The sequence below is a fragment of the Armigeres subalbatus genome, unplaced genomic scaffold (assembly GCF_024139115.2).
Source record: "Armigeres subalbatus isolate Guangzhou_Male unplaced genomic scaffold, GZ_Asu_2 Contig1491, whole genome shotgun sequence".
Lineage (NCBI taxonomy): Eukaryota > Metazoa > Arthropoda > Insecta > Diptera > Culicidae > Armigeres > Armigeres subalbatus.
The window spans coordinates 14,202-31,405 of record NW_026942277.1 but is presented as its reverse complement, the minus strand read 5'-3'; the positions used below and the strand labels follow the sequence as shown (position 1 = coordinate 31,405).

The 17,204-nt window shown below is 41.0% G+C and overlaps 1 protein-coding gene across 1 annotated transcript; it reads left to right on the top strand.

Annotated features, from left to right (window-relative positions):
• Positions 1–434: 434 nt before the first annotated feature.
• Positions 435–9,385, top strand: LOC134202877 (uncharacterized). Its single transcript, XM_062677864.1, has 4 exons — positions 435–1,064; positions 5,766–6,478; positions 6,574–7,865; positions 8,097–9,385. Exons 1-4 carry the CDS (start codon positions 435–437, stop codon positions 9,383–9,385), a joined length of 3,924 nt encoding a protein of 1,307 aa, XP_062533848.1.
• Positions 9,386–17,204: the final 7,819 nt, after the last annotated feature.

Genomic DNA, 17,204 nt, shown 5'->3' with positions numbered 1-17,204 from the left:
ACAAAAAACGGTCTCGTAGAGTGATCTCAGGAAACCGTGGAACTCGGACAAGTGTGCATGTGCTGTGTGAATGTGAAATGGGCACTGAGCCTCGAATGCCTTTGTGGACCTTGGCATTGTCTTCATGGACATTGTGATCTGAAAGCAAATGGACACTAACTGAGTGATTTGGTTGCAAAAGGTGTTCATCGAAAAAGTGGTCTTCGGACAAGAAAAATTGTACAGAGAGTGGATATCGTGCTGTGTTGGTCAAGCCTGCGGTGTGGTGTATAATAAGCAGTTCCAGCTAGATCGCCGCGTGGTTTGATCGCTGATGCATGTATGTATGCCTTTCATGCCTTCCAGGTCGGTCCTAGGTGGAATCGGTAAGATTAGAAATCAGGTAAGATCGTGCAAGTGGGTGCGTTGTTTCCGGTAGTGAAGCTTATCCAGCAATGGCCGCTGAGAAGAAAATCCTTTTGTCCTCGTATTCACGTATGATGGACAGCATTGAGTCCCGTGCAAAAAAGCTGTTAATTTATGTGCGTTCGTTTGATTCCGAGAAGCAAGACAAATCTCTTCTCGAAGACAAGCTACAGTCAGTTTATGAGATGCGTTCTTTTTTCCACGAGACAGAGGCCAAGCTTTATGGACTGTTGAAAGAAGATGAGGTAGAAGAGTGGAAAATGACCAGTGAACAAGTTGAAGACACTCTCGACGAGATCCGCCATCTTATTCGCAGTAAACTCCGTGAGATTGACCCACCCAAGCCAGTTACCGCGCAAATATCGCAGCCAACCCCCCAAGTACCTCATCCCAAACTGCCGGATATCCCCCTTCCCCGATACAATGGCCAGTTGGAAGATTGGATCAGTTTTAAAAATCAGTTCAATGCCCTTGTGAAACGTCGTGAAGGTCTTTCGGAAAGCGAGAAATTGTTCTACCTCAAGGCTGCCATACAAGATGGTGCAGCACGCCATGTTCAGTCACCAGAAGACTCATTTGCGTCTCTTTGGAAAGCGCTTTGTTCTGAGTTTGAGAACAAAAGGATTCTGGTGGACAAGCACATTGCCCAGTTGTTCCAGGTAAAGCCAATTACTCGCGAATCTGGTTCTGCGTTACGAAGCTTATTGAATGACGTCACACGAAATATTCGAGCTTTGGCCAATCTTGAATTGAAATTAGAACCCCTTTCGGAACAATTTTTGATCCATCTGGTCTGCACTCGCCTTGATGCGCGCACTCGAAAGGATTTTGAGCTGCAATTGACTGTCAATGCCCTGCCGTCGTGGGAAAAAATGTTAGATTTCCTACTAAGCATATGCGGTATTTCGAAAAATTTCGTTTCGGGTGGTTCGAAACGAAATTCCGCGGAATTTCGCGGAATTTGAGCATGGCGAAATCTGATTTCTTCATTTCGTTTCGTTTCGTAAAATTACAACAATTTCGCTAAAAAAAATAGCTTCTCACGAAATTTAACGGAATTCCGCGGAATTTTGAACCAATTTTAAATTTAAACCACACTTTATATTCTCAAAAATTTTGGCTGCGCCGCTGAACTATATCATAAAACTATTTTCAAAACTTTATGTTATCTAAATTTTTCTATTAACGCTTACTTCTTCTTCTTCAATGGTTCTATATGCCAACTGGAGCTTGATCTGCTTTTCAACTTAGTATTATATTAGCACTTCCTCAGTTATTAATTGAAAACTTTTCTATGTCCGCTTTTGCATGAGTATGTATCTTGTGTGGCAAGAAAACGGAAACACTGTGCCCAGGGTGTCGAGAATGTTTCCAACCCGAAAACATCCTTGACCAGACCAAGAATCGAACTCGCTATCTCCGGATTGGCAATCCTACGCCTTTGCTCGCATTGCTGTTTGAAATGCTTACTACATAACCCCGTTCTGTTGTCGACGTATTTAGTTTTCTTCTTTAAAACGTCTATAGTATTTTGTTTGAAATATCTAATAGAAAACTAAAAGTATCTTTAACTATTCTATCCTATTTGTGTAAATGTAACCAAATATGAATCAGACCAGTATAACTTTGTCAAAGATGCAAAGCCGTGCTATGGATTCCTAGGGCCCCTTTGAAGTCTTTTTTCAGTGCCTTTTATAGGTATCGTGTTGTGAATCTTGAAGTTGATAGTCATTCTAATGCCGTGAATTTTATCAGTATCGTCGTGTATATCATCGAAAAAAATTATTTCGCGCGTCGTAGTTTATGTCTTAGAGATCTTGCATCGAAAAAAGCATAATAAATCCGTACTGCAGCGGTTCTATAGTCGACAAAGCATTCCGTTCTGAAGCTAAACCGTTGCTGTGTGTTCGTTCAACATGGGCTCAGATTCAACTATAAAACGGCAATCCACATGTAAACTGTGCGCAGAGGATATTGCATGTGGTTCAGATTGTATTGGTTGTGAAGGATTCTGCAGGGATGTTTTTCACGCTGCGTGTGTAAATTTGAGCCACGATGACTTGATCCAATATCGCCAAAAATCAAATTTCTGGTGGTTATGTACAGCATGCATTAATACGATTCGCAAGTCTCGAAATGATCGTTGTAATTCCCCTGCGGTATTGGAAGATCAATCGCAAAAACCGAGTGCGAACGAAATCACTCGTATTGATAAAGCATTAGCTGAAATAAAGCAACAGATCGCTACTATTAACCAATCTCTCGTGCATGTCACTAATACTCACGTCGGAACAAGTGGAACATTGGATCTCAATGAAAGCCGTCCCCTTGCAGAGTCATCACTATTGTCTCTAACAGAAATTCGACAAGGCACAAAGACCGCAAGCAGCATTGTAGAAGAGAGATCTCCAAACGATCGTTTTTGGTTGTTTTTTACGAGAGTGAAAAATAACGTAACTAAACGACAAATATTGAAACTAGTCGCAGATGCTCTGGGTACCGATGATGCTTCAGTTAAACTACTTGTACCTGTTTGGAAGGATGTGTCATCAATGCCATATGTATCGTTCAAGATTGGAATAAATGTTCGTCTTAAAGAGATTGCACTACGTTCGTCTACTTGGCCAGCTGGACTCTGCTACAGAGAATTTCGTGATAGTGTTTGGGAGCCACTAGGATAAAATGATGATCTACAATATACAGTCTTATATTTTTGTTTGTTTTTTGCTACGTGTTGCCAGAAAATGTGTTATTGTAACTTAAATTGTTAATAGTGTTTATTTTCTGTGTATGTTATATGTAAAACCTAGATTAATTATTCAATTAGACCATTTGACGTCCGTTGAATTAACAAATAAATAAATAAATTAATAACCGATTTCTTAACCTCCACTTATTCCTCAAACCAGGTTTAAGGACATGGGGAAGCACCGCTTAAGACTTTAAGAGTTAAGAAGGCTCTAAGGGATAAATTGACTGTAAAGTGTAAACACATGACCGGCATCATTATTGGCCATGAATTGGAAACTCCGAAGCAAGTGAATAACTTTTTTTTTATCCAGAGTATATTACACCCAGTTCTTTTTAACACGGTTGGTTTTTTACACGATTTACGATTTTTAGCGTCAATGAAACTATGAGTTAACCCTATGAAAAAAAATCACAAAAAATCAAAGAAAATTAACCGAGGTAAATTAATTATGGTTAACCGAGGAATTAAAGGATTTCAACCGTGAAAAAAATATTGAGTGTAAACAATTGGTGAGCTGTGCATATTTGCTGTTTCTCGACCAATAATGATCAGCAACTACGATAGTTAACTAAGCTAAGCTCTTCTTTGACTATTTGCACAATATGAAAGGAACATTTTAAAGTCGTGGGAATTTCTAGATCTTTGCATGAAATTAGCAAAAAAACTAAAATCCAGAACAGGTTGGATGATCATTAAAATTGCTGAGTTCTTTACTCATGATTGCTTTCAGCTCATACTGACCATAACAGCTGTTTCTTGGACTTAATTGAAGTCGGTTGATGATGAAAATTTGGCACCAGTTTTTGCATTCCTGATATACACAAACTATGGGCGAGTCTCCTATAAAAAGTTTTAATTTGGGAGGAATGATAGCCTTTTGATACAACTTTTTGTAAGAGAAAGGGAAAATTATTTCATATGTGGAAAACTGCTGCCGTAAAAACTTTGCGGTCACATTTGTGAAATACATATTTTTGTGCATTTTACAAAGGTTCTCAGGATTCTTCTAGTTACAAATGTATGCTATTACCAATTCTTTATCTACGTATACGCACGGCAGAGTATTTCATTTTCTAATTTCGAGTTGGCTCATTATGAAACAACGCTGATAAGTCAAAACGAAGTTTGCTTCAGCATAATCACATAATTAAGTGAAATAAGTCGAGTCAAGTACGAGACACTGAAGACGGCCTTACTTTTGAGGTCGAAATACGTATCTGTCAAGATACAATTAAGTGGTGGAATTCAATGGGATTGTATAAACTCGTCTTATGACAGGTGAAAACATTCCACTAAAAAGCTCAAAATAATTTTCTTATCAAGTGAAATAAGGTTTTTAACGAAATTTGGAACGAAAAATCACACCATTTCTATATTTTTACATACTTACTAATATTAAACTGAACTGATTGGTCAGATTCGGGAGCACACGCTTCACGATTTGAAAACGGTATAAATGCTGAGGTATTGCCTAATCGCCAATGGTCTATAAACGGGAACGAGGCGATTTATCACAGACTACTTCTTCTCTTATTATAAATCTATTGGTCGCAAAGACTGAGTGATATCGAAATTCCGTACAAAATGTAAAACCAATTTAATAAAAATTCCGCGGAAAAAAATTTAAATTTCGTTTCGTTTCGAAAAATTTCGAATTAAATGGACCCTGATTTCGTATCGTTTCGAAGTCTCGAAAGTAAATCTATATTTCGATTCGTTTCGTTTCGAATCAACATAGACATTTTAAATTTCGTTTCGTTTCGTTTCGTAAGGAAAAAAGTGAGTTATCGCATACCCTTATTTCCTACAGTCTCGTTGTCGTTGTTTGGAGAACATCGAACAAGATGGAAAAGAAATGGTGTCAAATCAATTGACTCGTTCTAAACCTGAACGATCTGGATCCCATGTCGTCAGAACCTTCCCAGCAAAAACAAGTTCCAAAAAACCCACCTTCAGTAACTTAACTTGTTTCGTCTGTAAAGGTGCACATTTTTTAAACCGATGCGACCAATTTTTGAGTCTGGCAGCCAACGATCGTTTTGCTAAAATCAAAAGCATTGGCCTTTGCTTGAACTGTTTCAGCAATAAGCACTTTGTGCACGAATGTAAGGGCAGCTCGTGTCGAAAATGTGGACGCCGACACCACACACTGCTTCACGACTCCGATTCGTCTTCATCGTACACCGAAAATGAAAATCGCCATCCACCCGAAACTAGTACTGGTCAACGCGTACCTACCAGGCAAAATACATCCTCGATAAATTCGTCTGTTGGATCTGTTTCTTCGTCTACCACCCGATCATGCCAATACGTTCTCTACACAGCAGTAGGGCTTATTGAAGACACTCATGGGAACTCAATCGAATGCCGAATATTGCTTGATTGTGGTTCAATGCATAATTTGATCGCAGCACGACTCGTCAATGTATTGAAGCTCCCCAGATCAAAAGCGAATGTAAATATTCTTGGTGTCACAGGGTCATCACAATTGATCAAAAGCAAGGTCAGGGCAACGATTCGCTCTTCCTTAACGCATGGTACTTCGTTCAATTTAGAATTTTTGGTCATGAATAAAGTCACAACCGATCTACCAATAAGGTCATTTCAGGTAGATATCGATCGGATTCCAGCAAATATGAGTTTGGCAGACCCTTCCTTCAATCGATCGCGACGAATCGATATGCTGCTGGGAATCCAAATTTTCAATGAACTGTTCACCGGTCAAACATACTTGATACCAGATGATCACATGTTTTGGTGCAAAGAAACTATTTTCGGTTGGGTTTTTGGCGGAGCAGTAAACGAGCAGGAAGCAGAGCAATCTTCCTCGAATATATGCGCAGTTGTGACCAATGAGGCATTGAGCGAGCAGATAGCAAAATTTTGGGAAGCGGAATCCATTCCCGAGTCAAGACATTTGACTGAAGATGAGCAAGCTGCAGAACGGAGCTTCAAGGAAACATGTCGGAGGCTTCCGAATGGGCGATATGAGGTAGGACTACCAGTCAAGAACGATATTGCGGAACTAGGTGACAGTGAATCAATGGCATTACGTAGATTCGTGCAAGTTGAGCGAAGGTTGATCTTCAATCCAACCGTTTATGATCAGTACAGAGAATTTATGGCAGATTACCACGAGCAAGAGCATATGATCAAGATAAACGAAGAGACCGACGGCGCGTACTTTATGCCGCATCATGCAGTGTTCAACCCGACAAGCACTACTACGAAGACGCGGGTGGTTTTTGATGCGTCCGCTGTTACCACGAGAGGAACATCTTTGAACGATCATCTCTATGTTGGCCCAGTAATACAACGAAAGTTGGCAGACACTGTTTTGCGATTCAGAATTCCGAAAATCGCATTCACTGCTGATATCACCCAGATGTTTCGACAGATCATTATACGGGTACAAGATCGCAAATGGCAGCAGGTTTTTTGGCGTCCTCATCCGGAAGTGTTTTGGAGGTGTATCAATTGGCAACCGTCACCTATGGCACTGCTTGTGCGCCCTTTCTAGCGACACGTGTGCTGAAACAACTATGCGAAGACGAGAGCGAGCGTTTCCCCTTGGCGTCAAAGGCGGGAACCGAAGATTATAACATGGACGATTTGTTGAGTGGAGCTGATACACTAGAAGAAGCGCTGGCAATGCAATCAGAATTCCGTGAGATGATGGCAGTCGGAGGATTTGTGCTTCATAAATGGGCGTCTAACCATCCGGCGGTTCTGCAATCTGTTCCCAATTCAAGCGCTGAACAAGTGGTATTTTTTGAAGACGAGACGACTACGCGAGCATTAGGACTAACCTGGCAACCCCGTAACGATGTATTTATTACCAAACTACACGAGATTCAGTTTCACACTGGTCAGCCGACGAAACGATCGGTTTATTCGGACATAGCAAAATTATATGATCCATTAGGATTACTCGGTCCATTGATATTCTTGGCAAAGGTGAGACTGCAAAGGCTGTGGCACCTCAAAGTCGATTGGGATGAAATTCTGAACAACGAAGAAACTGTGTCCTGGGAGAGTTTCCGGAATCAAATCATCCATATGGGCGAAATTTCCATACCTCGCTGTGTGCTTCCGTACAATTCATCGCCACTAATTGAACTGCACGGTTTTTGCGATGCATCCGATCTGGGCTACGGTGCATGCGCTTACATTCGATCGATGGATGATAGACACGAATGTTCGGTTATTTTGCTTACCTCTAAGTCTCGAGATCCAACCCACCAAAACGCCAAACCGACTACCGCACGCCTTGAACTGTGTGGTGCGCTTGTACTTGCACGATTGATTTCTAATATAACGCAAAATTTGAGCATATCCTTTTCTAGAATTACCCTCTGGTCCGATTCCACCACCGTTCTATCTTGGATCAGGACCGACCCAGGCAGACTGAAAATCTTCGTCTGCAATCGCGTCATCGAAATCCAAAATTTGACGCACAACATGGAATGGAGATACGTCAACACTCTCGACAACCCTGCAGATGTCCTATCCCGGGGACTATTACCAAGTGAAATAAGAAGCTGTGAAAAATGGTGGAAAGGGCCACCGTTTCTGTGCAATGTCGACAAGCAATGGCCGTGTCAAGTCCAAAACACACCCGCAGAGCAGCTCCCGGAAACGAAAAATAGTATAATCAACCTCACAGTCACTGATCCTCCTGTACTGTTCCGGCTGTTCGAGATTGAAAGTGAGTTCAGATAAATGCAACAGAAAATGGCATGGATTTTACGATTCATTCGACTTGGTAGCAAAAGAGAACATCGATACGGAGAGCTAAGCGTCCTCGAGCTGCAACAATCAACAGTTGCCCTGACCAGCATTACCCAGAGAGAAGCCTTTACAGATGACTTCAAGCGCCTACAATTTGGAAAGGTAATTCACAGTAAAAGCAAATTAATCACATTTTCTGTGTTCCTAGAAGAGTCTCGCTTCACCGTGTTGCGCGTTGGTGGGAGAATCCGTCATGCCACTCTCCCTGTGGATCAGAAGCACCCCATGGTACTACCGCCTGGGCATCCGTTCACACTGGCCCTTATCAGATCGTACCACGTCGAAATGCTGCATGCTCCGCAGCAAATGTTACTTGCAGCTCTACGACGACGATTCTGGGTTCTACATGGTCGCAGTTCGGTACGACGAGTCATCCGCAAATGTGTCACCTGCTTTAAAGCGAAACCAGTTCCAATGCAACAGTTGATGGGCGATCTACCGAAATATCGGTTGGAAGGAAGCTACCCTTTCCTCAACACTGGGGTGGATTTTTGTGGGCCAATTTACATCCGTCAGCACAACAAGCGATCCACCGTCACCTACAAGGCATATGTAGCGGTGTTCGTATGCTTCGCGACCCGAGCGATACATTTGGAGCTTGTGGGAGATTTGACCGCCGACGCTTTTATAGCGGCACTTCAACGATTCATATCACGTAGGGGAAAATGCGCCAAACTTTTTTCCGATAACGGTCTTAACTTTGTCGGTAGTAAGAACAAGCTGAGAGAGATGTACAAGATGTTCCAGTCCCAGCAGCTGAAAACCGGGCTGCACAATTTTTGTGTCAAATCAGTGATCGAATGGCACATGATTCCACCTTCTGCCCCACACTTCGGCGGATTGTGGGAAGCCGGAGTACGTTCGGCCAAATACCACTTGAAGCGCATTACTGGAACTGCCAATATGACTTTCGAAGAGTACACTACTGTGCTCACTCGTATTGAAGCCCTCCTAAATTCACGACCCATCACTGCGTTATCAGAAGACCCTTGTGACGTCAGCCCTCTTACTCCTGGTCACTTTTTGGTGGGACGCCCCCTGACCGATATCGCAGAGCCTGATCTAACCGACCGTAAGCAGACCACTCTTTCTCGTTGGCAGCGTCATTCTCAGATGGTACAACATTTCTGGGCTCGTTGGTCGAACGATTACATCACGACATTGCAGCACCGGAACAAATGGACCAAATCGTTACCTGTGATCCCTGGACAACTAGTTATAATCCGAGAAGACAATCAGCCACCCATGGCCTGGAAGATCGGTAGGATCGAGCATGTATTCTTAGGTGCAGATGGATGGGTACGGGTAGCAGATGTGCAATCAGGAGGCAAGCTCGTTCGAAGGCCCATTACGAAGCTGTGCTTGATACCAATCGATGAAAACAACGTGCAGCCGGACAAAGGCCTCCATGAAGGCGATAACGACGACGAAAGATGAGATTGAAATGTGCCAATTTCAATGGGGGCAGTATGTTGAGTGCTAGATGTCGTCCAAATATATACATGTAGTCACTATTATAAAAATCGATGTTTTTTGTGTAGAGTTTCTCCAAAGAAAATTTCTATATTTGCTCTGAGTGTGTTATATGTATGTGCTGACCCGAACTGATCGAGATGATTGAGAATAAATAGCCAGTTGGCTTTTGACCACCGCACGATACGGTCCTTTCATTTACAGCAGTCGGATCTTTTCCTTTTCATTAGTAACAGTGTCCGAGTTCCCCAGTTTTCCGTGGCCACAGTCTACGCCGCGTGTGGAGTTAAGCGAAGAGTGAACAGCAGGTATATAATTGCCAGGCGTATACGCAGATATAGAATTGTTAATAGCCTACATTTGCTCGCAACTGTACCTTTTTAAATGCACAGAGATATGTATTTCAGACATGTGATCGCAAAGTTTTTCCTGGTATAAAGAAATAATTTTCCCTTGCTCATACAAAAAGTTGTACCAAATGGCTATCATTTCCTTTCAAATTCAACCTTTTTAAAGGAGGTTCGGAGACATATTTGTTCCATATGAATAGGAAACCCAGCTAGGATGGGACAGATATACGATTCACGGCAGCATAGTCTTATATACAATCAGCTCGACGAACCGAGCTAATGTCTGTTTGTACTTGTATATGTCTTTGTGCATGTGAGGCATGCAAAAATTTTTGCCAAATTTTCATCCTCAACCGGCTTCAATTGAGTGCAAGAAACAGCTGTTATGGACAGTATGAGCCGGTCACGTCCTTACAGTCAATTTAGGATTAGGAGAGGAAAATTAGTTTGACACTCATTGTTATGACTCCGATGAATGCTCTGCATCTCCGTGAGCACCACGGGAAAGGAATCGTTGGATAGTCGGAAAGTTAGCGACTAAAGCGACTAAAAATGCATTGTAAACGAAGATATTTTGAAAACTCTAAGACGCAAACTGTGTTTCAAATCAATCCAAAGCAAAATTAAGTAAGTTACTACAATTTCATCACTTCACGTGCTTCCGCACTAACTGGCGTGATCAGCATCAACACGATCGATTGCACACTGATTAAACAAATTTCTGCTCTGCGAGGCAGACTTTTTTCCACTTCGCGTTCTCCCGGACTAGCTGCCATCCCGTGACCAGCAGCAACACGATCGATTCCGCACTCATATTGTGCAAATAGTCAAAGAATATCACAAAATTTAAATTCAAATCTTAGGGACTGTATTTATATTTCGATGATTCGCCGAATATTGACTTAATTATTTTAGAGCGTCTTAGAGGAAATGCTACAAGGTTAAAAGACTATTATTCTTCCATTTACTTCCACTATTCACTTTTTATGTATCAACAACCAGATACGTATTTCGTTTCCTACTTGGAAACTTCTTCAGTGTTTGTTATCGACACTGAAGAAGTTTCCAAGTAGGAAACGAAATACGTATCTGGTTGTTGATACATAAAAAGTGAATAGTGGAAGTAAATGGAAGAATAATAGTCTTTTAACCTTGAATATTGATTGTTGTGTGGAGTATCTTCAATCCTCTGAAAAAGTTTTCCTAAAAAAATCCTACTAAATGTTGCATTTTGTTTTTCTTAGAACCTTCTTTACTCTTTATAAGAAAGAAGCGCTCTAAAAGACTTCACAAGGCCAAGGACCCTAGGAGTCGCCACAGCTTTGCCTCTTTGACAAAGTTGTACTGATCTAATTATATCTGATTACATTTCCCTAGCAGCACAATCTAGACCGATTTGGTCTACTCAAATGTAACTAAATTTGGTTACATAAGGGTCACAAACACTTTTGTGCAACATGTGTGCTGCTCGGGTTACACTCTGAGTCTGTCGTCTTAAATATTGAGTTGGATCACTTTTGAAAAACTAGGATAAAATAGTTAACCCTTATGCGGCCAACAAAAAAAACACACGTGGATGGCCGACAGGGTACCCGTGTTCCCATAAATTGATATTCTCATAACTTCAACAATTTCCAACCGATTTGGATAATTTTGACAGTTTTGGAAACAGAAACTCATATACTTTTTGCCCATTGTCAAGGTTTACAGCTTATGCCCATGGATATACAAGAAATCTTTGAAGTAAGGCTTAAGAGTCTACACGCGTAACCAAAGGCTATTCAACCAGTTTCAAATATGCTACAAGCTCTTTGCGCTTCTTAGAATTGAAGGTGTTCACAGTATATGCTTCGGGTAATGAAAAATCCCTGAAATGAGGTCTTAGTCATCCGAGAAATCTCTGGAGTAAAGCCTAAAGATCTACTCGCGTAACCAAAGGCACATAATGCAAATTCAAATACGGTACATGCTCTTTGTGGTACTTAGCATAGAATGCGTTCACAGTATATGTACCGACTCATCCAAGAAATCTCTGGAGTAAGGGCTTAAGGTCTACACTCGTAACCATGGGTCTATGGACTTGTCTCAAAAGTGGTACATGCTCTTTGCGCATCTTGAAATCAAATGTGATCACTACATATGTTCTGCGCTATCGAAGAAATCTCTCGGATAAGTCCTCTGGCGCCTTCATTGCATATGTTCATGGTCATCCAAGAAAACCCTGGAAAAGGCCTTCAGGTCTACACGCGTAACCAGAGATCTTTTAGATTGTTTCAAAACTGGTACATGCCCTTTGTGGTACATAGAATAGAACGCCTTTATTGCATATGTTCATGGTTATCCAAGAAAACCCTAGAAAAGGCCTTAAGATCTACACGCGTAACCAAAGATCTTTCAGATTTTTTCAAAAGTGTTACATGCCCTTAGTGGTACATATAATAGAATACGTCCATTGCATATATTTATGGTCTTCCAAGCATTACGGAGATTGATCTACAGAACATCGGTGGCGTTTGATCCCACGAAACCAGTACGCTAGAGAGGTGTTTTCCCTACTAAGCTACGAAGGACCTCCGTCGTCCTCCGCAGCTTGGCGGGTACTGATGAAACCAAATTTACAGCACCGGGCATGTAGGCGAACTCTCGCAATACATTCTCAGAACTAACTCAGAACAACCACGTAAGATGAGTATTTAGTATTATCTGGCTCCTACACACTTGCTTCATCACCAACGGCGCTCGATGAAGTAGGGTTGTGTGAGATTGTGCCAGTTGGTCGTCAGATCCCAACCCGACCACATAAGCGAAGAGGGATCGCCTTTCAAGTTCAGTACATTCAAAGTTAATTGCCTATGTTCCGGGTATTGAGCCACCCGGAGTGGAAATTAATTAATTTGTCTGAAACTCGATTATGCATATGCACAACATGTGATAGATTAAATTCGGAAAAGTTATTGGAGGAAAACCGCTACCTTCCGTCCCTCCCAGTTGTTCTTCAATAACTGCATCCGTTACGGAGGTTGATCCACCGACCTTGACTCTATGGAGTTCGTAGACTACCTGGAACTCACGACAACAACAAGAACTACATGGAATACAAACATATACCAAGAAGGGGTCACACAACTTGTTTATTATTCAATAACTGCCTCCATTACGGAGGTTGATCCACAGAACTTGAATTTATGGAGTTTGTAGACTACCTGGAACCAATTACAACAACAAGAATTACTTGGAATACAAACATATACCAAGAAGGGGTCACACAACTTGTATATTCTTCAATAACTGCCTCAATTACGAAGATTGATCCACCCACCTTGACTCTATGGAGTTCGTAGACTACCTGGAACCAATGACAACAAGAACTACTTAGAATACAAACAAATATCATGAAGGCGTCACACAACTTTTTTATTCTTCAATAACTGCCACCGTTACCAAGGTTATATCCCATACCTTGACTCTATGGAATTCGTAGACTACCTGGAACTCACGACAACAACAAGAACTACATGAAATACAAACATATACCAAGAAGAGGTCACACAACTTGTTTATTCTTCAATAACTGCCTCCATTACGGAGGTTGATCCACAGACCTTGAATCTATGGAGTTCGTAGACTACCTGGAGCCAACGACAACAACAAGAACTACTTGGAATACAAACATATATCAAGAAGGGGTCACACAACTTGTTTATTCTTCAATAATTGCCTCGAGTACGGAGGTTGATCCACCGACCCTGAATCTATGGAGTTCGTAGACTACCTGGAGCCAACGACAACAACAAGAACTACTTGGAATTCAAACTTATATCAAGAAGGGGTCACACAACTTGTTTATTCTTCAATAACTGCCTCGAGTACGGATGTTGATCCACCGACCCTGAATCTATGGAGTACGTAGACTACCTGGAGCCAACGACAATGGAATACAAACATATAACAAGAAGGGGTCACAAAACTTGTTTATTCTTCAAACGCTGCTTCCGTTACCGAGGTCGATCCCCAGACCTTGACTCTATGGAGTTCGTAGACTACCTGGAGTCCTCGACAACAACAAGAACTACTTGGAATACACAGATATACCAAGAAGGGGTCACGCAACTTGTTTATTCTTCGATAACTGCCTCCATTACGGAGATTGATCCGAAGATCTTGACTGTATGGAGTTCGTAGACTACCTGGAACTCACGACAACAACAAGAACTACATGGAATACAAACATATACCAAGAAGGGGTCACACAACTTGTTTATTATTCAATAACTGCCTCCATTACGGAGGTTTATCCGCAGAACTTGACTGTATGGAGTTCGTAGACTACCTGGAGCCCACGACAACAAGAACTACTTGGAATACAAACATATACCAAGAAGGGGTCACAAAACTTGTTTATTCTTCAATAACTGCCTCAATTACGAAGATTGATCCACCCACCTTGACTCTATGGAGTTCGTAGACTACCTGGAACCAATGACAACAAGAACTACTTAGAATACAAACAAATATCATGAAGGCGTCACACAACTTTTTTATTCTTCAATAACTGCCACCGTTACCAAGGTTATATCCCATACCTTGACTCTATGGAGTTCGTAGACTACCTGGAACTCACGACAACAACAAGAACTACATGAAATACAAACATATACCAAGAAGAGGTCACATAACTTGTTTATTCTTCAATAACTGCCTCCATTACGGAGGTTGATCCACAGACCTTGAATCTATGGAGTTCGTAGACTACCTGGAGCCAACGACAACAACAAGAACTACTTGGAATACAAACATATATCAAGAAGGGGTCACACAACTTGTTTATTCTTCAATAACTGCCTCGAGTACGGAGGTTGATCTACCGACCCTGAATCTATGGAGTACGTAGACTACCTGGAGCCAACGACAATGGAATACAAACATATATCAAGAAGAGGTCACAAAACTTGTTTATTCTTCAAACGCTGCCTCCGTTACCGAGGTCGATCCCCAGACCTTGACTCTATGGAGTTCGTAGACTACCTGGAGTCCTCGACAACAACAAGAACTACTTGGAATACACAGATATACCAAGAAGGGGTCACGCAACTTGTTTATTCTTCGATAACTGCCTCCATTACGGAGATTGATCCGAAGATCTTGACTGTATGGAGTTTGTAGACCACCTGGAACTCTCGACAACAACAAGAACTACATGAAATACAAACATATACCAAGAAGGGGTCACGCAACTTGTTTATTCTTTGATAAACGCCTCCATTACGGAGATTGATCCGAAGACCTTGACTGTATGGAGTTCGTAGACTACCTGGAACTCACGACAAAAACAAGAACTACATGAAATACAAACATATGCCAAAGAGGGGTCACAAAACATGTTTATTCTTCAATAACTGCCTCCATTACGGAGGTTGATCCACCGACCTTGAATCTATGCAGTTTGTAGACTACCTAGAGCCCAAGGCAACAACCAGAACTACTTGGAATACAAACATATGCCAAGAAGGGGTCACACAACTTGTTTATTCTTCAAAAACTGCCTCCATTACGGAGATTGATTCGAAGACCTTGACTGTGTGGAGTTCGTATACTACCTGGAACTCACGACAACAACAGGAACTACTTGGAATTCAAACATATACCAAGAAGGGGTCACACAACTTCTTTATTATTCAATAACTGCCTCCGTTACTGAGGTTGATCCACAGATCTTGACTCTATGGAGTTCGTAGACTACCTGGAGCCCACGATAACAACAAGAACTACTTAGAATACAAACATATACCAAGAAGGGGTCACGCAACCTGTTTATTCTTCGTTAACTGTCTCCATTACGGAGATTGATTCGAAGACCTTGACTGCATGGAGTTCGTAGACCACCTGGAATCAATGACAGCAACAAGAACTACTTGGAATGCAAATGATCCGGAACTTATACTGTGAAAGCATTATATGCTAAGCACCTTAAAGAGCATGTACCGTTTTTGAATTTACACGGTAGACTTTTGGTTACGTTAGCAGCCCATAAGATCTTATTCCAGTGATTTTTTGGATGACTTAGGCCTTACTCCAGGGGTTTTTGGAGACCCAGAATATATACTGTGAACACCGACTATTCTAAGAAGCGCAATGAGCATGTAATATATTTGAAACTGGTTGATAGTCCTTCGGTTACGTGTGTAGACTCTAAAGCCTTACTTCAAAGATTTCTTGAATAACCATGGATAAAAGCTGTAAACCTTGACAATGGGCAAAAAGTATATAAGTTTCTGTTTCCAAAACTGTCAAAATTATCTAAATCGGTTGAAAATTGTTAAAGTTATGAAAATATCAATTTATGGGAACACGTACCCTGTCGGCCATCCACGTGGTAAAAAAATCAGATGCCCCTCCCCACGTCCCTCCTCACTCTATCAACGTGATTTTCTCACAGATGCTACATTTTATGGAGTTCTTAGATGTCACCGAGTTTCAGCTTTCAGCTATAAAAAATCATTGAAATATCACCACTTGAATTTGAAAAAGGAACACGGGTACCCCGTCGGCCGCATAAGGGTTAAAGATACACAGTTAGAAAATTTCATTTAAAAATACGTTAAAAAGCATGCACATAAAGGGAATGCAAGAATTGGCGTAATAATAAACTATGTTTAAAGTTTACATGTCATTTAAATTTACATGTTCTTGCTGTTGCTACGACTTTACACGCTGCTAGTTGAAAATTAAGACATCGTGTAATTTTACGTTTTATAGTAGTATATCATTCAAATTGATGAATTCGAGAGGCAAGAAGAAGAAAAAGACGGCCGATGGTGTGAAACAAAAGAATCTTCCATGCGGAGGTATAGGGCGATGATTTCAGAACGATTTAAAATTAAAAACTAATGTTTATTAAGTAGCTTCCTATTTTCCTCGTACATTAGTTTTTAATTTAAATTTGTATGGTATTTCATACACGCATTTTAAAATCACCGTTCCTGTACTTCACCATGAAGGGTTTTATTGTTTCTCACTATAGGCCGTTTTCATCCTTTTGCCTTTCGAATTAGTGAAAGCAGCTATATAGAATACTTTCAGCATAGGTCGCATGTGATTTCGTTGATTATCATTTAAATCAGTCTAAGTTTTTGATTGATATTACAGCAGTCAAATAATAAATTAACTGATTATTAGGCAAGTTCTTCGATGACACTGTAAAGAACAGTAATAGGCATAAATAGGGTATCTGTTCCATTATTAATAACATGCTCCTATATCAATAACATTCGCAAAACAGGCTATTTAGGCTCAATTTGTATTGTGTTTTGTTATCCGGCGTGCTCACTGCTGAAAAAACACAAAAATTAGAAATACAACATCTTGCGCACCAGTTCTTTGTTTTAGAATGGTATTGATTTGGGTACATGGTATGAATTCAAGGAGCGGTAACC

Coding starts and splice junctions, on each gene's coding strand:
- LOC134202877 (XM_062677864.1), top strand. CDS start 435: ATGGCCGCTGAGAAGAAAATCCTTTTGTCCTCGTATTCACGTATGATG. Junction 1,065..5,765: donor ACATTGCCCAGTTGTTCCAG/GTAAAGCCAATT, acceptor AGGTCATTTCAG/GTAGATATCGATCGGATTCC. Junction 7,866..8,096: donor CCGGCTGTTCGAGATTGAAA/GTGAGTTCAGAT, acceptor CTGTGTTCCTAG/AAGAGTCTCGCTTCACCGTG.